Source organism: Talpa occidentalis, unplaced genomic scaffold (genome assembly GCF_014898055.3).
Source record: "Talpa occidentalis isolate TD23 unplaced genomic scaffold, MPIMG_talOcc4v2.1 talOcc4.10, whole genome shotgun sequence".
Taxonomy (NCBI): domain Eukaryota; kingdom Metazoa; phylum Chordata; class Mammalia; order Eulipotyphla; family Talpidae; genus Talpa; species Talpa occidentalis.
Genome location: NW_023600993.1, coordinates 7,865,002 through 7,892,291, shown reverse-complemented (window position 1 = coordinate 7,892,291; position 27,290 = coordinate 7,865,002). Strand labels below are relative to the sequence as shown.

General features: G+C 48.0%; 1 protein-coding gene across 1 annotated transcript; it reads right to left on the bottom strand.

Moving 5' to 3' along the window:
- Positions 1-303: 303 nt before the first annotated feature.
- Positions 304-27,117, bottom strand: XPC (XPC complex subunit, DNA damage recognition and repair factor). Its single transcript, XM_037523680.2, has 16 exons — positions 26,967-27,117; positions 22,963-23,173; positions 20,446-20,570; positions 15,603-15,726; positions 14,515-14,599; positions 12,795-12,952; positions 12,201-12,321; positions 9,522-9,611; positions 7,894-8,772; positions 6,381-6,541; positions 6,013-6,094; positions 4,357-4,491; positions 4,113-4,282; positions 3,539-3,632; positions 2,979-3,068; positions 304-1,940 (listed from the first exon to the last, which is right to left on the bottom strand). Exons 1-16 carry the CDS (start codon positions 27,067-27,069, stop codon positions 1,725-1,727), a joined length of 2,844 nt encoding a protein of 947 aa, XP_037379577.1. The 5' UTR covers positions 27,070-27,117; the 3' UTR covers positions 304-1,724.
- Positions 27,118-27,290: the final 173 nt, after the last annotated feature.

Below are 27,290 nucleotides of genomic sequence, written 5' to 3'. Positions count from 1 at the left end.
GCTGCAGAGGCTGCAGGCAGCCTCACAACCCAGCGCTCAACTGCTGCGCCACCAGGGGAGGCCCAGAACTGTGAGATTTTTAAAAACTGAGTTGCTTATTTAAAGTGAATATTCCTAGCCTTTAGATGGATTACATACCAAAACCTGTTTGTTCTGGACTTATTGAAAGTGAATGAGTCATACTTCATCCACCTTCACCATGTGCCAGGAAGGGTGGGGTGGGGGAACCCTAGGCTTTGGGTTAGCAGACCAGAGCCCCAGCCCCAAGCCTGCCACTGATTGGCTGTGTGACCTTGGACAAGTCAGTGATCACTGAGTCTCAGTTTCCTCATCTGTAAAATGGGGCACAATGCCTTCCTGCCTCACGGGGGTGCGGTGAGGACTAAATGATAAAGACCATGAAATGCCTGAACAGTAATATTTTTTATTCTCTTTGCCTCCAAGGTGGTGAGCTGCTAATTGTCCACTCTGCAGCTAGCAATTTGCATACTTTTTGTTACAAATACAAGGTTTGAAGCAGTGTCATAACATCCCCCAACCTGCTCTTTTATTTCTGAAACCCAGTGCTTCATTTCATTTCCAAAATACCTCCTAGAAGCTGAATCTGCCAGAACACCAAGTTCCTTCTGCAGAGACAGGGTGATGGTCTTGACTCATTCCCAAAAAACAAGTGGTTGACCCGCAGGAGAGTACGGGCCAGGGCAGGAAGTGCCCAGCCACAATTCCCATGACACCATTTATTTCTCAACAAGGCCTTCTGGCCACTCTTGCTATGTGAGTCACAGCCCAAGTGTTTTGTTTCCCTTGGCTAAAACTGGCTCACGTTTTTAATGTCTCCTGTCAAATTAAGTAATATCTCCTCACTTAAACACAGAAGGAAATTCCGTGTGTGCTGAGTTCCCAGCCTACATAAGAACAATCAGAAGTTATCACAGACTTGACATGCACAAATCACTGTCATCCAAGGATATCCCAAATCTGAATGAAAATGCAGAGCCAAGGCTTTTTGGACAATTGCTTTAATTTTTCTCAACTTATAAAAGTTATTTCTGTTGACTATCTACAGTGCATAGAGCTTTATAAATTAATCCAGTAACAAAATCTAATTGAACACTGATCCTGTTACATTTCTTTTTCAATTCCTATTTTCCCTTTTCTGATTTTAGCTTGTTCTAATCTTCTGAAATGTTCAAAAAGTAGATCCCACCCCACAATACCATGATCTGAGTGAACCTTACTTCCCACTCGTGCTCTCCCACTCTACAAAGAGGCAGCAGTAGGTAGCACAGAAAACCTGATTGAGGGAAAAGTGTGTGGCCTACAGAGAGGCTCCCAAGTTGGCCAGAGAGATGAGCACAAATGCCCAACAGAAGAATAATCTACCTGAAGAATGGACAGATGTGTCCCTAAATGCCCCAAGATTCCCCAGTGGTGTCTATGAAAGAACCGACTCCTGTTCCCAAAGATGTGAGGTAAGGGGCTGGATAACACGAGAGTCTCTGGGGAATGTTCTGTAGCTGAAAGCATAAGGTAGTCAGGAGCTTAGGAAACCCTACCCCGGCTGTATCCCACAAGGACTGGAGCCAGAGCAGGCCTGCGCCATTTCCATGTGGCCCTTCTGTCCCCTAGTCCTTGTCTGCAGTGCAGGCCACTTCTGTGCCTTCCTGAGGGAGATGCCATACCCCAGGACAGGCATGAGGCCTGCACCATGGTAACCACTCACATTACAGCTTCTCAAATGGGAACAGGTGAGAAGCCGCCTCCTTCTTTCCCCTTTTGGTCTTCTTAGGGCACTTTGGCTTCTGTTCTTCTTCAGCCTCTCGGTTTTGAGGCCAGGAGGCAGCCAGGATTCTGGCAGCTTCCGCTTGAGAGCTAGTTCCCTCCTCTTCGTCAGACGAGAGGCCACCTCCTGCATCTGTGTGGGGAGCAGCGGCCTCACTCTGGAGAGGAGGTCAGAGGGGGAGACTTGGGTCAGTGATCAGGCTCCAGGAAGTGCCGCTGGCAGTAAAGCTCCCAGCAAAGGCCTCTCAGAGCTGTGTCTGGAAGGATGAGGCTCTGCCTGGAACCGGCAAGAGCCACCTGGTCTGAGCCTGCCTCAGAATGGTGGCTCTTCCCAGCAGACACCAGAGAATTTGCCAAGCACTCAGTGTGGGACACAAAGCGGTCCAGACAGGAAATGCCCTGGAGAAGCATGCAGTCGAGTCTAGGGCCAAAGTGGGTCTCTGCATTTCTTCATTCTGAGCAAGAGAGCATATGTCCAACGCCCAAGTGCAGAATACCAGCCCTCAGTACCAGGTGCTCTGAGGATGGTGAGGGTTTGGCGCAGGGGGCAAAAGCACAGGTGGGAGTCGGTCAGTACATAACACTGTGAAGGGGCCACTAAGGGAGTTTAAGGGAGGAGAACAAAAACAGTTTCACAGACAAATAGGCAGTGTGGGGGGCTGGGGAAGGGGGCCACAGAGGCATGGTCACAGCTTCTCCCACAACACGCTTCCACTGTCCCCGACCCAGCACTGAACACACTACAGAACTGTGTAGAGGCCTCTCTGCCTCCAGATGGGACCCCCAGAGGGTGTCAGGTCAGAGTGGCACGTGAGTGGACAGCCTGGCCTGCCCTCGGAGGAGTCATGAGAGGTAGATGAGATGAGCATTCAGCCCAAGGAGGGCCATAGCCACCTCATCAGAAGGCTGAGCATGAGTCAAACAGGACACTGGTTCCAGGCCTTCCCATATGAGTATGGGTCTGACACCAGATGGGACCTACTGAGGGGCTCACCCTGCAGACAGGAGCTGACAAGGGCATGCTGAGGCAGGGCTGGGTCAGAAGAGCCATCTGAGGCTGACTCAGGCACACCTTCCCAAGAACAGGCCATGGGCCTTGGACACTGGCAATTGCGACATCCATGTAACAGAGGCCTATGGCTTGGTCAGAGGTGTCAGCCCAGCAGGGCTCAGCTGTACAAAGGGCCCCCACTGACCTTGGCCCCATAGCGCAGTTTCAACCTCTCCCTGATGAGCAGGCTTCTGACCAGTAGCTTCCAGTTCCCCAAAGCCCGTGTCTCCCTTTTCTGCAGCAAAAAGAAATGGAGAAGACTGAAGTTTTAAGAAGCGCTGGTTTCGGAGAAATGTCCAGACGGGACCCATGAACTCAGAGTACACGAAATATCTTTGGTTCAGAGACAGCGTCTCAACCCAACAGATCTCCTTTACTTGACACTGACTCTGGAGTAAGTTGGCCAGAACTGGACCCATGCCTTCCCTCAACAGAGGCTGGTGTCGGCACGGGGCAGCAATTCCTGACGTGGCAATGACACTGGGTTCTGATGGAGGCAGGACCCTGCTTTGTGGCTCCCTAGCATACCTTCTATAGGATCAGAGGCTGGAAGGCACTTAGACGCACATGGACCCTTTCCTCTTACACTCGGCAGGCGAGGCCTGAGGAGGAAGGTGGTCCCACTGTGTGTGCCTGCTCCCCCCACTCTACCTTCTGCTGTCCCAGCTCAGGCCTTGTGGAGGGTCACCCGGCAGGGCTGCTTACCTCCTTTTCCTTCTTCTCAATAAGCGCCTGCTCATTTTCCCAGGCAGCCAGGAGCACATCTTTGAATTCCTCACAGACTATGTATCCGTCAGTTCTGTGGGGACAAAACAGAGGGTTTGCCTGGAGCCTGCTACCTGCTCTGCCTCAACGCCTCACCCTCAGAGGTCAGCGGGCCTCTGTGAACACTCAGGCCCTGAAGGATCCTGGGTCTACAATCCCTGCCACAGCTGCCAGCAGATGACACCCAGGCATAGGCAGGCCTGCGGACACTGGCACTGCACCTTCTTCCCCAAGAGCCCTCCTTCCCTGCTGTGCAGCTGGACTAAGGCTGCCTGTGGCCACCCCCAGGAATGGTGTTCTAACCCAGCACTGTCAGAAGGCTCGTTTTCATTGGTTTTGCTGCCTCTAGATGAGAGCCAGAGTAAACGTACAAACAAGTGTATAAAGGTGTTAACAGTAAAAGAGAAATCGAGCCAAAACCTTGGAAATAGGGCCCTGAGGCTTTATCCCCCCCCCCCCCCCCATTAACTTCCCACCCTGTCCCTGCAACCTCCCCAGAGTGGTGCTTACTCACACTGGGTGGGAGTAGCCTCCATGGAAATCAAAGCCAGTGATGGCCTGGACGCAGTCGATGTCCAGCTTGCGCGCCACACGGTGCAGGTTGGGCAGCCTTAGTTGGACGCAGCCAACAGGCATCATGCTGGGTAGGAAGAGGTACACATTCCCAAACTCATTCCGAGGGACCTGCAGAGGAGACACACCAGGTCTGGCAACTGCAGCAGACAGAGGCTGCCTGACCCCACCAAAAGGATCCTCACCTTGCCGTCCACAGCCACGGGCGGCTGGTACTCCTCCGTCTGCCACTGGCCGAACAGGCCCAGGTCATTCTGGTCCCGCAGCTCGGGCTCAGCGAGTCGGGCCTTCCGTGCCCGATTGGAATAGCCTTTCACCATCTGGGCCGGAGGAAGCAGGTGCTCTTCACAGGCCAGCATTTCCTGTGTTCTAGGCCCCCACACCCACTACCTCGTTCAGCCCCACTACCCAGTGGCTGACTTTTCATCCCCTTTCATGGTGACTGGTGCTAATACACCTGGTGTCTCTAGTGCCACCGGCACCACTTACAGTTACCAAGTGCCCACCCCAGGCAGTACAGGCTCCACTGCTGGCCAGCTGGAGGCAAAGTGCTTGGGCTGACCCTGTCCCACCATCTACGCTTCCATCACCAAAAGGGAAACTGGGCCTCAGAGGTGAGGTAACTTAAGATCCGTGGTTAGGGAGGGACACGGAGCTGTTCCTAAAGATCCCACGACTGACATATGGTCTGGAGAGGCAGGGCCCAGGCACCAGGGAGGGAATCATCAAGAGATGATGAAGCAGAGATGAAGGTGGACAATGGGGCTCAAAAATGGACGGACTTCAGATGTGGGATTATTCTAGAATGATGTTAACATGACAGCCACTGCTCATGTGGCCAAAGCACACCTGAAATGTGGCTAATTTGAACTGAGATGTATCGAAAGTCAAATACACACTAGAATGTGAAGCCAAACACACAAGAATATGAAGCCTTCATTGAAACAAAGAAAAAAAGTAAGATGTCTCATTATTATTCTAAAACATTAAATATTGAAATGACATGTAATTAGATGTATTTCAGTATACTTCATTCGCTATGTTGAAATTCCATCTGCTTCTTTAAGATTTTCATTGGATATTAAGAAATTTAAATGTGTGGCTGGCATTACATTTCTATCAGACAGCACTATTCTAAAAAGAACAGATAAGGAACATAAGAGAGAGTGGGGGTCCCTGGGAGACCTCAAGTCCAAGCTGCAGGGGTGCTCACTCCTAGTGACACTCGACAGGCCTCTGGTGTCAACCCCGGCCCAGCTCCCCGGTGGCACAACCCCAGAGGGCTCCTCTCAGGGATGGACAGAGAAGCCAGTGTCTCCGTGACCGTCCCCCACTGCACAGGATTCATGTTTCTCACAGTTGCCAACCGCCTCAGCAGCACCATTTGAGAGAGCAGTCACCTGTGGGAGGCAGGGTCTGGGGTTCTGCCCAGCCGCTGCCGTGTCACTCACTGGAAGGCCTTTGACAAATCACTTTGCCTTACTGAACTCCTGTTTTCTGGTCTTTAATGCCAACTCGAAGTTGCTGAGACTTGTGGAAATCACATGGGAGGGTGGTGATGACTGGTGGACGTATCAGCAAAGCCCAGCTCAAAAGTGCTCACTAACATGGTTCTGTCTACAGAGTTTTGGAGCACAAACAGGAATCTGAGGGCTGCTTTTACAAATTCTCATTAAAATCAGAGCTAGTTTAAATGCATTTCTCCTCAAATCCCTCTTAGGACAGGGGCGCCATTCTGGAATCCAATACTGGCATGTGACTGGCAGCCCTTGGCCCCTACTCCTCTGCCTTCAGCTGATGCCCTGCTACGCTCAGAGGACCGGCCCCCCAGCCCTAGGTACCTTGTAAGGCACTTCTCCCAGCCTCACCACTCTTGCCTGCTTCAGCCACGTGTCCCGGGAATGCAGGGTATGCACACAATCTCTGCAGACAGAGGACAAGCTCAGTTCATAGCCGCCTGATGGAGTGTCGGCTGCACAGGAACTGCAGGCCAGAAGAGCCCCCCAACCATGCAGGAGAAGTGGGCAGCTGTGACTCCCTTCCAGGCTCCACCTCACGCCCTGGAGCAGCCCCACTTCTGAGCAAAGCAAAGCCCCACTTCTGAGCAAAGCAAAGCCCCACTTCTGAGCAAAGCCTAACTGTGTTAGGCAAGAGCTAACTGGGACTGCCTATCTTTGGGGGAAGGAAGCCAGTGGGCTACCTCACGCACCTGGAGTAGACCGCTTCTCCGCGGCAGTACCCGAGGATGGCAGCAGTCTCAGGGTAGATGGCCTCGTACTTCAGGAGATGCCTCTTCAGGGCATACAGGGGGTGGTTCTTGTATGTGCCGATGGAAGTGGGCAAAGGCTGGCCTAGGTGCTTTGCCTGAAACTGCAGAAGCCAAAGAGACAACAGTCAGCATAGCGTTCAGAAGACGTGAGGTCTGGGGAGGGCAATCCTCACCCCAACTGGCTCTGAAGACAGATGGCAGAGCAGTGGTGCAGGAGCACAGGCAGCTGACACGCTGCTCTGGCTAGGGCCACACAGGAAGATTTCGGAAATCGAAAGCTATGAAGAATCAAGGAATTCTGTGGCTCGTGGCACCTCCACCCAACCTCTGCCCAGCCCTGAGACACTTGAGCCAGCCCCTCCCAGAACAGAGCCCGCTGTACTAGAGGGACCAGGAAGCCCCTAGTGTCCCTCAGGAGCCCTGTCCCAAAGGGATGACACTGCTCTGAGCGTGGGTTTACCAGGCTCTGCTCTCGCGGGCCACCACAACAGATTCTTCCCACCCTGCACCTTTCCTTAGTGCACCGTAACTGACGCACGTCCTCTTGGCACCGCTTCAGGGACAGTGACCCCTCGGTGAATGAGTCACTCCTATTCAGCACGGTCTCCTAAGTTTTCCTTTAGCATCTCTTCAAAACCCTGGACAGGCAGGTGAGGATCGGCCATGCCATGCAGCCCAGAGCAGGAGGCCCTGCCGCACAGTCACCTTCTGAGGTAAGTACTTTCACCAGTGCGTGCACAAGGCCACCTGCACAGCTACCATGTAACCTGTATTTTCTAGGTAAAATGAACAGGGAGCACAGGATGGGGAAGATGCACCCAGCTCTCAGAAACACTTAACCTGTACTGAGGGGCTTCGGCAACTCTGGGCATACTCCGTATAAAATGCCAGTGCCCCCAACACAATGCAGGGCACAGGCAGCTCAGGCCTCCTCCTGGTCAGTGGTTGGTACAGGGCCAGGTGCCCAGCTGTGCTTGGTTTTACTCAGAAGTCTGCTTCCCTGTGGGCCTGCCTGCACACTGACTGGAGACAGCTCCTCATTCCAAGCCCCGTCTGCCCCCTCAGGAGTGTTCTGGTCCAGCAGGCACGTCTGTGGGCTCATATGAGCATGCTGCTGGGAGCTGGGGCAGGGGGCTATGGCCATCATACAGAGGAGGAGACTTTCTTCTTTCACCAGCTACTGTGACTTGTATACATTGGTTTAAGACTCCAAATTTATAACTGTGCTATAACTCAAAGAAGACAGGCTTCAAAGTCAGATAGACCTGGGTTCAGATACCAAGTCAGCTAGTCTCTCAGCTCCTACCCCAGCTTCACAGTGTTGTTGCAATCATTAAGCACCACCCTGAAAATACCCACCACAGGCAGGGCACACATAAGGTGCTGAAAAGTGGGAGCAAATTCAATAACCCGACTGAGATTGGGTCCGAGTCTGTGACGGCCAAGGCCTTACCTCCAGGTCTTCTTTCTTTGCCCTGTCCACCAGCGGGCTCTGGTATGCTCTCAAGGTTTCAGACCACCACGCAGAATCAACCCGACACTTGCGGGTCGCCGTCATCCAAGCTGGGTCGTACCTCTGGGTGACATCCCGGACCCAGCCTTCACTGTCAATGCCCACCACGTAGGTCATGGGCTTGGTGGCGTATTTATAACAGGTCAGAGGCTGGCCCACCACCCCATGCACACAGTCCACACACATCCACTTTTCCTCCTGCTCACAGAACACCTCGAGCCACTGGTCTACACCAGCTGCTTGCCCACCTCCTACCTCCTCACCTTCACTGGAAATTTTCTTGCCTCTCTTACTCTGACTACTCGAAGAGCTTGCAGAAGCTGCTGGAAAGCCTGGGTGCTGAGGGTGGCTTCCACGTGGGGTCCTGGAATCACTCTGAGACCGGGCCTTTCTCCTCGGAAGGGCCGGGGCCCTCTGCCTCACAGTACCAGGCTCAGAATCCTCGTCAGATGGATGATGGGCGCCCCCGCTGGAAAGCTCGAAGTCAGAGTCATTGCCGGCCTCGTCACTCCCACTTGCCTCCTTGTAAGACACCTTGGGGGCCACCCGCCGCTCCCGGACAGGCAGGCGTCTGGGGTTTTCTTCAGACTCCCCCACCTCGCCCTCCTCCTCCTCCTCCTCACTGGATGAGGGCTGTCTCCGTTTCTTCCCAGCTGCCCGGCTCCTCTTCCCTTTGGCACTTGGGCCCTGAGAGGAAGGCCCCTCTCGTCTGGTTCCTATGCTGGTCTTTGGTTTGGTCTGGTTTTCTGGAAGTGGGTTAGAAGTTTCTGAGGAACTTCCAGCACCCTCTGTGGATTTCTCCTTAGATGGTTTCTTTCCCTTAATCAGAACAGGAAAGTTTGTTTTTACTTGTTTGCTAAGGATAGGCCAATGCTCCAGGAATTTAACAGGGCTAAGTCACTGGGCAGAGAGCCAGGTACAGACGTCCCCAGCTCAGACACTGATGGGTTGGCTATCCTTCTTACCCTTTAAGAAAGTGTTTGCTAAGATCTACAGCCCCCAAAAGGAGGCCACAATATAATTCTTTTCACCCTAAAGTGTAGTGTAGGAAAAGGGTGCAGAAACAATAAACCTGGTTCCAATTCCCATTCTGCCTCATATCTGTCATGTGATTCAGGCAAACCAAGTAACCCCTAAGTTGCCATTTCCTCAACAATAACAATACCCATCTTGGACATGATGCAATCTGCAGACAAGTGCGTAGGAACGTAATAAAATTATAGTTTTAAAAATACATAGATTATTGAATTCTGGACCCTCAGGTCTCCAACTGAGTGAGCTGTTCAAGGAGCAGAGTCTGGCCTCCTTAGATGATCTCAGAATCAGTCTGTCAACTGCCATCGCCCTAAGGGCTGGTGAGGAAGCAGAATAGAAACCAAAGCAATGAGGAGGCAAGAGCTAGAGCATGCTACCAGGTTCCCACCTGTGCCCCGCCCTCCCCACAGGTGTATGCAGGCAGGCCCACCACACACCACCCTCACAGACAGTCCAGCAACCGATGTGTCTAAGGCTGCTGTCTCATTCCCACCTGGCCACCACCCCTTCCTCTGGAACACGGAGGACCTCACCTTTGCCGCTGCCAACTTCAGGGGAATTGGCTGTAGAGATAATACCAGTCGGGTCAGGAGCTGCAGGGCCCGGAGAATCAGTAAAAATATCTACAGTGAGAAAGAACATATTTACCCTAAGAAAAGAACTAAGGATTTAACTAATTCAATGTTGTTGGTTGTGGTGCTTTCTTCTAACAAGGAAAGTCAGAAACACCAAAGCGTCTAACAGGAAACTGCAACCTAGACATGGTGAAAACGCTGCTGCACAGATTCATCTTTCTACCTCCATGTCAGGGGAAAAGAGAAGTTTTTTCAAAGTGTGATGTTCACTTTTATAAGAAAAAACTGTACGTAAATATAAATATACACATCTATTTGGAAAAGGATCTGTATACTGGGTAGTGCGTGTTTACAGATAGGCTTTTCCCCCTAACTTACATATCTTCTAATTGTTGTGTGCTCAACATTGCGATTAAAATAATAAAATGAAAAATCACTTTGGGAAGGAAAAGTAGAAAACATCATATTATCATCAGATTACTGAAGTCCATCCCTGTATTCCATTTTCCCCTGAGTCTTTCCAATGGAGGCTGGAGTTCTAAAAATTCCATTGACTTGTAAGGAAGGGAGCCTCCTCAAGGAATTTACCCCCAAAATAGCAACAATGAGAATGCATTCACACAAGATCTTTCTACACAGATCTGAGAGCCCCGATGCCTCCTCTGACTACTGTCATGCCTATAAGAAAGCCGGCGGTGAAGACCAGAAGCTGGAAGGCAGATTTTCTGTGAAAAGCCATGTTAACTTCAGAAAAATAATTATTTTTATCTTGTTTCTTTTGGAGTTAAAAACAGAGGGAATGGAAGACATCAAAGAAACCCAAAATGGGGGACACTGCAAAATTCCTAGGTACTCTCCTAAAGATCGAGGTCAGAAAGGGTAACTTGGAAAGACTTGAGAGCTGATACAGACTGGAAGAGACTAAGGAGACAGGTCAACCAAACACTATAATCTGGGCTGGATCCTGGAACAGAAGCAGGGCACTGTGGGAAATCCAAATAATATCTCCAGCTCAGTTCAGAGCACAAGAATGAACTGGCACAAGCTGTAAGTATTGATTTCAGTTTCCTGGTACCCGGGTGGGCACAGGTGCCCAGGTCTGGATTCTGTGTGACTGGGCAGTCAACAAGTGGCTGAGGGACTTCTCTAAACCTAGATTCCTTCATCTACAACGATCCCTAGAACATGGCCTCATCTTCCTCACAGAACCAGAAAGAGGGTCACTTGAGATCACGCGTGTGACAGTGCTCTGGCACAGCCCAGTGCTGCCCAAATATCCCCAGTCACCACCTTTCCCGGTCACCGCCTTTCACGACCACCTGTTAATGTATGGTGAAGAGGAAAAAAAGAAGGCCTTCCCTGGTGGCGCAGCGGTTGAGCGCTGGGTTGTGAGGCTGCCTGCAGCCTCTGTAGTGCCAGTTCGATCCCCAGCCTCCGGCGAGGGTCCCACCCAAAAAAAAAAAAAGAGGAAAAAAAGATTAAAGTCACAAACTGCATGCCTTCTAAGCTAACAAATTAGATCACCGCATGACACAGAAAAATCCTCCAAACATATAAATAGACAAAAGTGACTCATGAAAAAGTAGAAAATCTAAATAGACCTAAAACGAGACTGCATCAAAAATCAAAAACCTCCCAACAAAGTCCAGAACTAAATGGTTTCACTGGTGAATTCCACCAAACATTTAAATAAGAATTAGCACTAATCCTTCTCAAGCTCTTCCAAAAAACAGAAGGCAGAGGGAACACTTTCCAACTCATTATTTGAGTTGGAAATACAAATTACCAATTACAATTGGTAATCATCAGATTACTGAAGTCCATCCCTGTATTCCATTTTCCCCTGAGTCTTTCCAATGGAGGCTGGAGTTCTAAAAATTCCATTGACTTGTAAGGAAGGGAGCCTCCTCAAGGAATTTACCCCCAAAATAGCAACAATGAGCAACCAACGTCTCTTAGGAACATAGATGAAAAAACCCTCAACAAAATACTAGCAAACCAACAGCATAGCAACAGGGTCTATACCATGACCCAGTCGGTTATCAACTAGAATAAAAAGAAAAATTACGATTGTTTCAATTGGCACAGAAAAAATATCTGATGAAATTCAACATACTTCCATGACAAAATCACTCAAAAAACGAGAAAAAGAAGGGAACTTCTCCAGGGCCTCCCCTGGTGGCTCAGCAGTTGAGCGCTGGGCTGCGAAGCTGCCTGAAGCCTCTGCAGCGCCAGTTCGATCCCCCGCCCCAGGCGAGGGTCCCACATGGCGCGCAGACCTCTCCTGCGTGCCCACTGCTCCCCTCAGCAGTGTACTTTGATCCTTCTGCCTGTTCTGCTCCCCGCTCTGGCTCTGGAGAATTCTCTCACCCTCCTGTGCTTCTGACTGTACCCAGTGCTTGTATAAATAAATAAATAAATCTTTTTTTTAAAAAAAAGGAAGGGAATTTCTCCAGTCCTTAAGACAGTCATCAAGCCTTTCCCAGCTACGGTGCCTATTTTTTTCCCCCCTTTTTAATAAGGACTGAATAAGGAAACATGTGAAATGCCTAAATGGTGTCTGGCCTATGACTGCCATCATCATTAGCTAATAGTGTGATAATTAAATAGTGCTGCCAGGAAGGAGGAGTCACTCACATGGACCAATTCTTCATCATTTTGCGCAGAGTAGATAGCAAACCTCCTTTCCAAGGTAGTCTGCAGGTGATCTTGCTCACTGGTGGAAAGCTCTGCATTAACTGTAAACGTTCCAATGAACCTAGACAGAGACAGGCACTTCCTGGGTCAGAGGTCAAGGCTCAAAGGGGAACTCTGTCCTTTTACAGACAAGAAAATCAGAAGGGGACATCTCAGGAGGAAGTTGTGGGTGAGCCTCACCTATCTCTGCTCAAGTCTGCCTGCTCTCTCTAGCTAATGCCTACTCAGCACTGAAGACCAACTCGACTTCACTCCCTGGGGAGTCTTCCCAGACCCTCTAGCTGAGATTAGTCCTGAGTTCCCAGCACATTATCCCAGAGCACTCGTCACACCACTCTAACTCCTTGGGGATGTCTGTCCCCTGACCAGCCGGGAGCTCTTCTAGGGAGGGGATCAGGCCTGGCCTGCTCTGTCTCGGACCCTGCCCCTGCCTCTGCCTGGTACACGGGGCCAGGTCTTGTGGAGGAGCCTGCACCCACCCACAAGACACACCAGTCCTCCTGTGAGGAGCTGCAAGACAGGCCCAGGCCCTACCATTTCACCAGGTCCGACAGGTAGCAGATATCCACATCCTGAGGAGGCACTTTGGTAAAGCGAGTAGGGATGATGGAGAGGCCGATGGCCAGCAGATCTGGCTGCATGCAGACGCTATTTCGGTAGAAGCCATTAGCTAATAGACACAGAAGGTGAACCTGGGGAGACAGAAATGGGGAGGCATAGACAGAGGTCCAGACTTTTGCAGCCAAATTACAAGTTATTCTGTGGGCAGGAAGTAAGTATTGTCATTTCTAAATTTAAGAAAGGAAAAATACTAATGCCATTTCCTAAGGCTTTCATACCCTTTTCTTTGCCGATATTCAACCCTCAAGAAATAATGAAATCTCAAAGCTTCAAAATACAAACTTTTTATTAAGAGGGCTTGCCCTGCAGAGCAGAAGAGAAAATCTAAGCACTAGTGACTGTAGAGCTCTGATCCCTCCACTTCTGTGTGTGATGCCCACCTCTCCACAGCAGGCCCTCAAAGCCCTCCAGCCCCGCCCTTCAGCCTGCAGAAATGACAGTGAAACCATCTTCCCCGCTCTCACATAGCTTTGCACCCCTTCCCCTTCCAAACCTCCCTTCCTTCCTCCCCACTTCCACACTCCCCATTTCGGTCAGTGGCTCCACCCTTCTCCCCTCCTACAAGTTTCAAATCCTGGCGTCCTGTTCATTTTTCACTTTCTTTCACCTCTATTTCCAATCAAGAGAGGAAAGGAGCACAGCGATCTCGCACGTGGTCTCACCACCGCCCTGCTTCTGCTGCACACAGTATCTCTTCTGTCCACCCCCTCGCTACCCTCGCTGGCTGCCAGCTGTCCATCAGCGGAAAATCAGAGTGTGCCCTTCATCTTGCCCACATCCACCACAGATGCACGCAAGCTGGCACCCCACCCTGCCCCTCCACAATTCGACCAGAGTAGTCTGCTGGCCTCCTGTCCTCTCCCGTCCGCTCCATGTTGCCCTTTATCCTGAAGAGCCTTCCTCAGCAGCTCTGACCCACACACATCTCCTTCGTTTTCTCAATCCTGAATAGCTGTCTTAAGATCTTTCCGGTTCCATCTGTGAGATCAGAAACCCTGTAGTAGAAGGAGATAAGCTTTATACAAGTCTCTATGGTCACAATGTGAGCAACCTGCTAGGTTTATAACACCTGTTCAGTAACCACCAGCTGAAGTCAAAAGCCAGGAGGTTCGCTGAGACCAGAATGGCCTCAGCCTCTAGTCCTGCTACATGATGTGGTGGAAAAACCACCCATGCTCAGGTAACCTGACAGCGATTTAGATCTTGGCTCATCCACTTACTGGCTGAGTGAGACCTAAAATGTTACTTAACCTCTCTGAGCATGAGCTCCTCATTGATACACTGTCCTAAGGACTAAGATAAAGGACTAACATGTTACCAAACTGGAAGAAGGGATGGGTGGAGGCTGCCTATCAGTCAGCCCCTTGCATCTTACAGGCACCATGCTACCTGCTTCACATACAGCATTTGCTTCATCCTCATGACCACCTTCCCAGGCAGACACTGTGTTCACACACCACCCCCACTTCAAAGATGAGGAAACCAGGGCTCAGAGAGAGTAAGAAATGTGCCAAGGTCACATGGCGATTGAGTCAGAAATTAGACCTGGATGAGACGAAGGACTTGCATCTTCCTCCACACCGCCTGTGCAGACGCAAAGCAAGCCGCCCTGCCCTGCCTTTCCCATCCTTACCTTGTGTGTGTTCTCATGGACTTCTTTATTGTAACGTTTCATCATCCTCCGAAGATATGTCTCAAACTCCATTTTTATCTTTTCACTACAATGCAGATTGAAAAAACCAAGAATGAAGGGGACATTGAAACCAGATGCAATTCATTTCCCTGGTACATTCCTGCTACTCAGAATGTCAGTGAATCCCGCTCCTTGTTTTCCTACATAAGCCTGTGCTCTGCAAGCAAATCTACATGCCAGTCATTTCCTGCTCCTTCTCACCTGCAAACCTTAGCTCAGGACATTCTCCAGCCAGACTGCCCACCTTCCAACTGCACCAAATCACACCTCAAACACACCTCAAAGCTCCCCTCCTGCAGTGAGTCTTTCCTGACTGCCCAACTGATCTCTCTTTGGCCACCCCTACCTTTATGTTAAATTAATGCACCTCATTTGTATGATGCTGTTCTGGTATAAATCCCCTTCCTGTCTGTGTTCTGTGATCTTCAGGAACACTGGACACTTCTTGCATGACTCCTACTATCCCCTCCTCATGCCTAATAATATGCCCTTCACAGAGTAGAATTAACTAAGCAACCTATGTCAGGAATTGTGCCCCACCTTCCCAAGAGGTTGCAGAAGGATTGGGGACACTGGGATGGAATGGGGTCTCCCTAGCATGGATGCCTCTAGTCCTGCTGCATGATGTGGTGGAAAAACTATGAGTGCTCAGGTAACCTGACGGGGATTTAGATCTTGGCTCATCCACTCACTGGCCGAGTGAGACCTAAATGTTACTTAACCTCTCTGAGCCTGAGCTCCTCATTGATACACTGTCCTAAGGACTAAGATAATGGGCAAGCTGGAGAGTCCTGGGCATGTAGCCGGTGCTCAGTACACAGTAGTTCCCTCTCCTCACCCCCGCCCCAGCCAGGACATAAAGGTATGTCTTCCAAGTCTGAGCAGTGAGCAGGGATCTCTCGCCAAAGGCTCCTGAACAACCGCATGCTCAGCCCTGGACTCCTGTGCGTTTCTCACATGTTTTCATCAAGTAGCAGCTGTTGCTGACTATGTGTGACAGGACTCTAAGAACAATTGCCTAAACTTACCTTCTTTCTCTTGCCTTTGCCTGCTCCGGGGTTTCGATCTCGATCTCCACGGGCTTCACAGGCAGAGCAGATTTAGAGAAGGTTGCATTTTCTCCCACATCTCCTGGTACAGGCTCACTAAGCTCTAGCAAGAATAATTTTTTAAATCAATAATAGTTACAGTAATAATAGTTGCTATTATTATTATTACAGCTATTGTACTGAACAAAATCAAGGTGGTGCTGAGAAGGAGACAGTGAGGTGTGGCTGCCTGGGAGACAACTCACAGAGACCGCCACCCCTCCATTCCTTGAGCACCTAAAGCCCTCAGCCACTGTGCTGAGTATCTTTCATTTATTTCTCTTATTTAACCTTTACCCAGTGAAGGAGGCAACAAAGGCAAAGACAGTGAATTGAATTGGCTATGACACCCTGCTAGCCAGTTGCTGAGACTCATGGGTACATTTTAATAGAAACTTATTCTCTTAATAAAAAAGAAAAGCCAAAATAGAACAATTTCCCATTCTCTGTATTAACTGTAATGCTTAGTGCCATTTGCTCTGTATGGAGTCATGATTCAAGTGTCTTTCAGTCTCAAATATAAACCTGGCCATTGACAAAAATGCACCTTTTTCATCTCTTTATCTGCTGCATGGCTTGTAAACACGAGTTAAAATGAACAGAGTTAGCTGAACTGGATCTAACTATCAATGTCACTAGCCTAGGTCCCTTTGAAGCAGCCCAGGCCTAGAAGCAAAGACATCCCAGTGGCAAGAACACACCTGCTGCCACGCTCTTGGTTCCTATATGTCAGCCCCTACTCAAATGAAGCAGATTCCTGGAGAATAAAGGTGTATTCCAGACCTGGAGCAAAGAATGTACAGGGTGAGACTGGAAACACCTTGTTCTCAGCTACAAATGAGGCCACAGTAGGGTAACTAGTAAAAAGGACTCTGTCAGCCAGGTCTGGGACAATCTAAGGATCAAAAATACAACTGATAACATATTTGAACAAAAAAAACACCCAAAGTCCACAGTGATAATTAAATAAATGACTAAATGAAACACATTTCGTAAATGGGAGCTTTTTTTTTTTTTTAAAGATTTATTTTTATTTATTTATACAAGCACTGGGTACAGTCAGAAGCGCGGGAGGGTGAGAGAATTCACCAGAGCCAGAGCGGGGAGCAGAGCAGGCAGAAGGACCGAAGCACACTGCTGAGGGAAGCAGCGGGCGGCAGGAGAGGTCTGCGTGCCATGTGGGACCCTCCTCCGGTGGCCGGGGAGCAGCCGGGGATCGAACCGGCACTGCAGAGGCTGCAGGCAGCTTCTCAACCCAGCGCTCAACTGCTGCGCCACCGCCACCAGGGAGGCCCTGGGAGATTTCTTAACAGATAAAAGTCAGCCAATAAATGCAGATAAAACAACAGAATCAGAATATTACCACTTTGCAATGCTCACATAATCATCTTTGATTCAGTCAGGTCAGCAGGGCATGCTAGAATCATTAAGGGGAAAAAAGATCCCTCACAGAGAATCAGAGTGCCATGCCAGGGTCGATATAAAAAGGGAAAAGGCATCTTAACCTTGGCACGCTCTGGCTGGTCCAGCTTACATGTGGGAACTGCAGCGTCACCGGGAGGACACCCAGCCCGATGTGAAGCACAGAGCGCCACTAGGAAGCACTCCTGTCAAAGACGTTTTTCAACCTAAATTCAATTTTAACTCTTTGGACTTAATTCACAGTTTACAAGAAATACAGGGATACTGAAGCAAGTCTACCACCACTATGTGTCAGACAAGACCAGAACATGAGACGGTCTACAGAACAAGAGGCAAGGCTCTTCAAATAAAGGCAGAACAATGAAGAAAAAAAAAAAAAAAGTGGTGCGTGGGGAGGGCTGGTCTAGGTTCAAAGAGAATAAAGAAAATAAACTGACACAAGGCTTAGTCCATGATTAGATCCTGGATTGGAAACGAACAAACAAACAACTATAAAGAATGTTTTTATGATGATTAGGGATTTTTCACTTTCTTAAGCATGAAAATGATATTTCACCATGTAAGAGAATATCTTACTCTTAGAAAATACAGAAGTTCTCAGAAGTGAAGAGTTAGGAGATATGTTTTCAAATGGTCCCACAGAGCATATCTATGGAAAGAAAGACCCAACATGGCACAAGGAGAACAGCGAACTAACGCAGCGGGACAGAGCCCCTCATGCCAGGGCACTCTGCTTCACTGCACTTTCCAGGTGAGTTTCTTACAAACAAGAAGTTGGTGGCAATGCTGCATTCAGCGACCCTACCCACCATTTTCCAGCAGTGTGTGCTCACTTCATGTCCCTGTCTCACATTCCGGTGGCTCTGGCCATTTCCGAGCTTTTCCATCACTGCTGTTTCTGTTGTGAGGCCCTGCAATCAGCGATCCTTGATGTTACTGTTGTGATTGCCTCCAGCCCCAGGACCTGTGCCCACTTACGTGGTAAATGCATGCGTTCTGACTGCTCCACAGACTGGCTGTTACCTGTCTCCCTCCCTCTCCTTGGTCTCCCTATTCCTTGGGACACAAAAACTCTGAAATTCAGTCAATCATTGGCTCTACAGGGGTCTCTAAGTGCTCGAGTGACAGGAAGAGTCGCATTGCTCTCACTTTAAATCAATGCTAGGGAGGATGAAGCATGGCAAGGTAGGCACATTGGAAGCTAAGTTAGACCTACACCTAGCTTCAAAGCTTCAAAGAACAGGCTGACTCTCTTATCCTCATAGCTAATGCAACTGGCAACTTTACGTGAAAGCCAATGCGCAGTTACCATTCTAAAAATCCTAGGGCCCTTAAGAATGATGCCAAGTCTACTCTGCCTGTGCTCTATAAATGGAACAACAAAGCCTGGGTGACAACATATGGCTTACTAAATATTTCAAGCCCCCCACAAAAGGCTGAAAATATTATTGCTCCTTGAAATGCACCTGGTCACCCAAGAGCTCAGATGGAGAGAGAGGAGGAGGTAAACATTGTTTTCATGCCTGGGAACACAACATCCTGTCTGCAGCCCACGGGCGAAGGAGCCTTTTCAACTTTCAAGTCTTAATATTTCTAAAGGCTATCACTTCCACAGATTGTGATTCCCCTGATAGATCTGGACAAAGTCAAATGCAAATCATCTGGAAGGGTTCACCATTCTGGATGCCACTGAGAACATTCATGATTCACAGGAAGAGGTCAAAATAGCAACAATAGCAGGAGTTTGGAAGAAGTTGACACCAAGCCCCAGAGATGACTTTAAGGGGTTCAAGACTTCAGTGGAGGAATTAACTGCCTATTTACTCGAAATAGCAAAAGACCTAGAATTAGAATTAGAGCCTGAAAATGTGACTGAATCTCATGATAAAACTTTAACAGGTGAGGAGGAGTTGCTTCTTACAGATGAACAAATAAAGTAGTTTCTAGGGATGGAATCTACTCCTGGTGAAGATCCTGGAAACACTGCTAAAATGACAGCAAAGGATTTAGAAAATTATATCAACTTAGTTAATAAAGCAGCAGCAGGATTTAAGGTGACTAACTACAATTTTGAAAGATCTACTGAGTATTTTAGGGTTAGGTAACCCTAACCCTCAAACAGTACATGACTGACACGCCACAGAGAAATCTTACAAAAGGAAGTTCGCTACAGTGAACTCCCTGCTGCCTTCTGAGAGATGCCACAGCCACTGGACCTTTAGCGGGCTGAGCAGTCAGCAGCCACCGACGAGGGCACAGCCCTCCACCAGCAAAAGAAGATTATGGCTCAGTGAAGGCTCAGATAATGGTCAGCATTTCTTAGCAGCAGTTTTCAAATAAAGTACATAAGTTGTCTTTTAAGACACAAGTTAATGCATTACAGTACAGTGTAAGCACAACTTTTTTATGTACTATGAAACCCAAAACTGCCATGGGTGGGAACATAAAACCCACAGTGTACCTGAGATATGCCTGCTGATGTACTGTATTTTCAATTATTTCATAGATTTGCTCATTTTCAAAATAAACACCTGGTAAAAAGTCCTGCAAGGCAGAAAGAACCAGGAATGGTAACATTAGCTGCTATTTATCATGAGAATGACACTCCAGGCCCAGCGCGTTTGCAAACACTCTGGAGCCCGGCAGCACTATCATAGTAACCACTGGATGCTCACTGAATGTTTCCAGTGAAAAAACTCAGCTCAGATGGCACTCTTGCTCATATAGCTATGTAAGTGGCAAAGATGGCACTGACTACTTTCAAAGCTCAGCTCTTCCTACTAGAAGATACCCCTGCCCTATTTCCTTCTGCTCCTCTCAGCCGCCCAAGGAAAAGAAAATGCAATCTGATTTGGTGACCCGGTCGTGAATGTTACAAAGCAGTTTTCCTTGTATCTAAAGCAACTCCCTGCTGCAAACCTTTTTGGTCTTAGTAGTTTAAAAAAACAAACAGGAGGGCCTCCCCGGTGGCGCAGCGGTTGAGCTCCGGGTTGCAAAGCTGCCCACAGCCTCTGCAGCACCAGTTCGGGTCCCATATGGCACGCAGACCTCTCCTGCCGCCCGCTGCTCCCCTCAGCAGTGTGCTTCGGTCCTTCTGCCTGCTCTGCTCCCTGCTCTGGCTCTGGTGAATTCTCTCACCCTCCCGCGCTTCTGACTGTACCCAGTGCTTGTATAAATAAATAAATAAAAATAAATCTTTTTTTTAAAAAAAAGAGGTTGTGGATGCGTGGACAGAGAAATTCAGTGAAGGTGCTCAAAAAAAAAAAAACAAACAGGAATAAAATAGATCAAAGGACTCTACACAGACTCTCAACAGAAAAATAGGCTCAAACAGTTCCGAAAATAAAAAAAGATGTTCTACCTTCTACCTCTTCCCAATCATCTTCACTGTCCTCATCGTCGTCATCATCTCCTTTGTGGCTGCCCTTGTCCACGGGAGCCTCTCTCTTGGGATGGTGTGCCTGCCTGTGGGCACCTGCTGTGTCCCTGTGTAAAGACCACAGGAGAGAAGATGAAGGGGGCTCAGATATTCTAGTGTTACATTTAGGTTAAAAGGAATGTTAAGGACTACCATTTATTAAAAATCTGTTGCAATCATTTAAAGGAGATTTAAAAGTGAGCTCTGGCCTCATTTCTTCCACCAGCGTATCAAATGCTCTGACCACCCATCTAATTCTAGAGGTGCTGTTGAAACAGAAAGAAACCACTGATCTATAACCTGGAGCTTCATGAAGGAAGCCAGAGCTGTGCCCAGAGATGGTAAGAAGAGTTAGGAGAAACCACAACGACAAAGTGAACTCCAGAAGTAAAAGCTGTAACATCTGTGTGCATATGTGAGCAGTTGGATCCCCAAGACAAGAGGAGGGATTCAATTTGCTGACTCTCCATGAGTCAACACAGAATTCTCCCCACTTTTAAGAAGCAGAATGTAAGGAAACTGAAGTCAACAGAATAAGTCAACAGGATAAGGAGGGACACAACAGGACACAGGAGTATGTAAATAACAACAGAAATACAGACCTCTAGTTAGTTAAACAGTTACACAGATAAGTAACTAGCTAAACACTGGCTCAAGAGTCAATGTATTTCTGCAAGTAAATATACAAAGTATGAATTACTTTTAACTTTTATAAGGTTTTTTTTTTTATATTCCCTATACAACTGTGACCCCCTTATTATGACCCCAATCCCTCCCCTCCTTGCCCCCCACCCCCCATAGAGTGTCTCTGGTTCATAGTTGTTTGTTGATTTTGATTTTTACTTTCTTATAGTTATTCTTTTTCCTGGTCCCCTTTTATAAGGTTTGACACTTGGTATCAAGTAAGGATGTTACCTAAGATTTTATAGCACAGACCTTTAGTTAAAATAACTCATGCTCAGTCTTCAGCTCTAATAACACAGATCCTCTCTTTTTGGCCTACCACATTCCTCAACACCATGGAAACAATTCCCCTTGGAATAAACCTAGTGGAAATGTCCGTGTGCAATGGGTTTGATCACAGTCAACTCTCAACGGAGGGCAAGGGGCCAGGGCCTTCTTTGGTAGCACCTTAGTCTGTGTGGCTATCTCTGGAGACAACTTAACTGGTGGGAGAGGTATCTGGGAAGTGGCAAGCTCAGAGGCATTTTTAGGAGAAGTCTGAGAAGAAGTGGAACTAGGCCAATAATCTGTAAGCTTTCCTGCTCCTCTGCCCTGCTGCCCTCTCCTGGAGGCTTCTATATAGGACTGGAGGCTGCAGAGAGGCCAACTCTAAGAATAAGAAACAAAGAAGAAACTACTGCCTGCTGCCTCTGTTCTTCCTCTACCTCCCCTCCCCCAATTTTCCTAGGAGGCAGAGAATCAAGTGTTCACTAAGCTTGCATTCATTGTTCACATACAATAGGGCTGCTCATCCACTGCAGAAATACTTATTCAGCTTCTGCCAAATAGAAGGGCCTGCCCTTGATCCCACAGGGCATATAAAAAAATGAATCAGGGTGGCTCCAACCCTCTGAGAGCTTGCAGGATAGCAAGCAGGGGTTATAAGGCATCAAAACAAACAGACAAGTTTTGACTAAAATTTGAGAAGTTAAAATATGAGCAAGAAATCTTAGGAGCAAAGAGGGAAGAATCAATGAAGATTGCAGAGCAGATGGCTTCTGTTCTACATCTTCAAGGTGGAAAAATGCAGGAAGAATATCAGCACAACTGAAAGGTAGCAAAGCATGAGCCTGTATTCACTGAGCAATGAGAAGCCCAGCTGGACAGGAGTAGCAGGTATCAGAGCAGGACAGCAGGAGGTAAAGCTGAAATGGCAGGTAAATATTTTGTATCATTAGTATCTTTGTGGAGTAGAGTCAGAAGACAGAGGTCTTATGCTGGTTTTTACCACTATCTAGCTGCACATCTATAAGTAAACCACTTTCTGCAAGCTGATACTGTCCTCATGTGAAGTTTGGGAGGTAAATTATAATCCTTAATAGTCTTCACAAGTGGGGGCCTCCCCGGTGGCACAACGGTTGAGCGCTGAGCTGCGGAGCTGCCCGCGGCCTCTGCAGCTCCGGTTCGATCCCCGGCTGCTCCACTGGAGGAGGGTCTCACATGGCACGCAGGCCTCTCCTGCTGCCCGCTGCTCCCCTCAGCAGTGTACTTCGATCCTTCTGCCTGCTCTCCTCCCCGCTCTGGTGCTGGTGAATTCTCTCACCCTCCCGTGCTTCTGACTGTACCCAGTGCTTGTAGAAATAAATAAATAAATAAAAAGATTCTTCACAAGTGGTCTGAGATCTATCCAGGAGACTAATGATCCCACCTTTAAAAGAGACAAGCAAATAGAGCAGGTTTAATTTTCTACACTTCTCCAAGGTCGAGACCTGGTCAAATGCTTTTTAGTCATCTCACCTGAAATCCTCCCCATGACTGAGGGCTTCGTCCTTTATCACCTTGGGATTTTCAGACTTTACGTCCTTTATCACCTTGGGCACCTTGGCCACTTTCTTTTTTGCTGGATTATCTGCTGGGCCTCCAGGATCATTGCAGCCTCTCTTCCTCTTTCTTCCTGAGACTTTTGAGAGAATGGTCTTCTTTGAGGGTTTCTCATCTTCAAAAACATCTAGATGACCACATGGAACATGAGGTAAGAGACATGAGGAAAAGTGGAGAGAGGCGTTGTGGTTTAATGGGCAGTGTCATGAAGTCTTCTAGAAACTCCTTTCAAACCAAGTCTCCATCACTAGCTCACTACCCCCTATTAGGCCAACAATCAGCTTTCAGCCTCTTCCTACCTCCAGGTTTATACAATAAAAACCAACTTCCTTTATAAGCATTTCATTCTACTCCTAAGACTACAGAGAGGTCACATGACTCAAACTTTAACTTCCAAATCTTAAGTTTCAGCTAATATCCAGCAAGGAAAATACATCAATCCATTCATTAACACCTTGGTCTTTATAGCCTGCCAACACTATTTCAGGGACAATCCACTCCTATTAAGTGAAATGTTTCAACTTCATAAATATATCATGAGTTTTACCACAACTTTACATCTACAATCCATGTGTCTATCATCTTTCAAAACCAAACTTCTCAAAAGACAAACTTAATGAAACCTTTACAGTCTGACTTAATGGTGCTCATACACCAACAATCTCAGCAAACTCAGGGTTGGAATTCAAAAATCTCTTTATTTGCTTAAGATAACTGTGGTTGATTTTTGTTAAAGGGAAATATAAAGTATGCATAAGCTGGTTTTAGTTAAATTGGGGTACCAAAAAGTATGGTCTTTCAACAGTAGTATCAATAAGTAAATTTAAATAACATGGCAAGGGAGTATACTTTTCTATTTTACAAATTCATTATTTAGTGGTGGTTACTTCTGGATGGCAGAACTTTTTTTTTTTAATTTTTTTTCTGTGTCTTTTTGGCCCCAGAGACTCTAGATGCTATTTTCCAAGACTCTCCCAGATCTAGAGCTAAGATGGAGAGCGCAACATGGCTACTTTCACAGAGCAAGTGGTCTAATGAGAGTTAATGAGAACACCTGCTTAAACCTTCCAGGGCATCCCCTAGCATGTGGGGAAAACCAAACCCCTCTGCATCTCCAAGCCTAGGGCCCTGCCCATCTCTCTCACCATCGGCCCCTTACTGAGTCCAACCAACTGGTCAACCTTGCTCTCTCCTAAGAGTCTTTACACTTCCCTCTCCCAGGACTTCCTATGAGTGGCTCCTTTAAGTAATTAGCTCAAAATGTCACCTCCTCACAGAGGCCATCCCTGACTTCTGATTCTGACTTAGCTGCTCTTCTTTACCCCGTGTCAGTTTAATACAGCAAACTGTTTAACTTTATTCATGGTTCTTATCACCTTATGAATTGATTGTTTGACTTGTTATTTATTGTCTGTTCTACTTACTACTCCCCAAAGATTAAAAGTACCATGAGAACAGGGACCTTGCCTATCTTGTTCACTACAATGCTAGTGCCTAGAACAGTGCCTGGAAATACTAGGTGCTAAATATTTCCTGAAGGCATTAATGAATTATATCAATGAAGGCATAAACATAGAGAAGAAACATAAAGAACAAGAGGAGCCCTAGCAGAAACAAGGAAACAATGTGGAAGATTGTATTCTTTGTCCCTACCTGTTGACCCTATCTGTGTCACCTTCATTTGCATGCACTGAGGCACTATTGTACTATTAAAAATCACACTGACTAGCCACCAAATTAGTGTCACCCACAGTCCAAACCACAATAAAGTTGTTCCTCCCCCCAACTACGGCAAAGATTAGATGTCTTCCCAAAAGCTGCATTGGGAACTTAGAGCTAGTTCCTCTGACTAGCAGAGTCTGAGTAAAGCTTGGGTGCATTCTAACCTACATGCAGGCTGAAGTGATGGGAGCTAGTCCAACCTAACATGGACCATGTCAGGAGCCTTACATGCTCTCAGAGAAAGCTCATAATCACCCTGAAGGTAGTACCACATTTCACAGACAGGATTCAGAAAGGCTAAATTATCTGTCCACAGTGCATACCACTACTAAGCACTGGAGCTTTATCAACCCATGCCCAGCAGAAGAGTTTTGCAAGGAGGAATGGTACCCAGTGCGAGGCATTCCCATCAGACTAAAACATTTTTGAAATGCCACATATTCAGAATACCATCCTTCTTTCAGAGACTCCTGCTGAAATATCACCCACCTTACAGGTCACAGATCACATACTCCAGAGAGCACTTCCCAATCTCTCCAGTCAAGCTTGTTTATTCTTTCAGAAACCACAAAAAGTTGTACCTTCTCCCATAACATCACACCTGCCTTGGCTGTTTTTTGTAAATGGCATGTGACCACTACTATGGTTGAAAGTGCTCCAGCAATGTCTACCTCCCATGTCAGCTAGCTGGTGGACAGCACATACTCAAAAAACGTTAGTGAGTAAATGAATAAAATGGCACACACAGAATTGAGGCAAATCACCCTCCATGTGTAGAAATTTCTACTACTGCCTATTTTTCTAATGGATGATAAATTGCTAACATGCAGGAGTCACGGGAATTGCTCGTAAGCCAGTTGAATCTATCCCCTAGTTATTTCAGGAACCCCAGAAGTCCCTTCTATAGCATGAGGTATGCAATTATTTTAAGATGCACTGGGTTATTTGTATATGTAGAGGACAAGATAGGAAACAGCAATGCTTTCAGAAAGCTTAACTCTGATGAGTGTTTAAAAAGGAAGCAAATTAACAAGATCATGACAGAGGCTACGGGGGCCTATGTGGTACAGTACCAGGGAAGACCACCTTATAGAGGATGCTCAAGGAGTGTCTGAGACCAGACCTGAAGGAATAGAAGCCAGCCAGAGCGAGTCATGGGAGAACAATCTAGGCAGAGGAATGTCAAAGGCAAAGGCTTTAGGTGAGAAATAACAGGGTATATTTGAGGGAAAGAAAGGTCAGTAAGGATGGCATCTGGCATCAGAATGTTGGGCCCCAACAGGGAAGGTAGCAGCAGCTAAATCGCGTAGGGAGTACCTTATAGCCCATGGGGAGGAATCTGGATTTTATGCTCAGAGCAATGGGAGGCCACAGAGGGTTTGAAGTAAGAGCATGACATGATCTGGTTGTTTTTTTTTTTTTTAAGATCACTTGGTGGAGTACTGCTGCAGGGGGATAAAAGGCTGTAGAGAGACCAGCCGCACAACTGAAAAGTAATGGTGACTTGGTCAGGGATCACGGCCTGTGGAGATTAAGAGCAGTGGAGACATTGGAAATAAAGCTCTGATGTTGAATTTGCGGTCTCACTGAATGAGGGAGAGGAAAAGGTTGGGTTTGCTTGAACAGGTGGGAGAAGGGATCATTTATTGAGATGACAAAAACTCAATGGGACAGGTTTACATATAATAAGGCTATTCATTATCCACGTGGAGAATTCAGGATGGATCCAAATCTGGAATTCTGGGGCGAGACAGAGCTGAAGATATCCTGGCAGTTAGCACACTACATACAGCACTCGTGTGTCCTGATCCGTCTTCGCAGGACACAAAATAATCTGCAAAGTCTTTCCCCATTCAACCCTGAACATCTGCCAGGCGGCTGGACTTTATCCTGTAGATAGATAACAGGGTGCAGAAAGAGGCTACGCAGGGAAGTCCGTGGCCAGGTGAACTCCAGGGGAACCGCTCAGAGCGCATCACATCTCGTATGGAGGACAAAGGCACAGGGGCTTCGTGGAGGACCGGGGCAGCAGCACAGCAGCCTGCCTCCCTCGGCTACCGTAATGTCGTCTAGTCGCGCAGAAGGGCTCGCGGCGGCTTCCGCCTCCCCTCTCCAGGAGGTGCAGCCTCCCGCACCCAGGCCTGCCTCCTGCCCTCCTGCAGCATCGCCCCCTACACCCCGCTCGGCCTCGCTCTCACCCGCCTCCGTTTCCTCGCGCAGGGTCAAGTTCTCCCCCTTAGCCTTCTGGCCGCGAGGCTCGCTTCCCCGCGACTTCTTGTCGGCCGCACGCCTGCGACCCATGTTGTCCCGACGAAACTCCGTAGCGAGTGACGCACCTGGAGGCGGGAAGTTGCGGGCGCCCGGGCTCCGCCCCCAGGCGGCGCTCAGGCTGACCACGCCCCTGCTGGTAGGCTCAGCCGACGCCTCCAGGAGAAGCTCCGCCCAGTCCCCCAAATGACTTACGCAAACTGCGGGAAGCTAGAAGGGACATAACAGATTTCTGGCGAGTTCCGGCGCTTTGT

Coding starts and splice junctions, on each gene's coding strand:
- XPC (XM_037523680.2), bottom strand. CDS start 27,069: ATGGGTCGCAGGCGTGCGGCCGACAAGAAGTCGCGGGGAAGCGAGCCT. Junction 14,600..15,602: donor GCAAAGGCAAGAGAAAGAAG/GTAAGTTTAGGC, acceptor TCTGCATTGTAG/TGAAAAGATAAAAATGGAGT. Junction 6,542..7,893: donor CAAAGAAAGAAGACCTGGAG/GTAAGGCCTTGG, acceptor TGGCTTCTGCAG/TTTCAGGCAAAGCACCTAGG.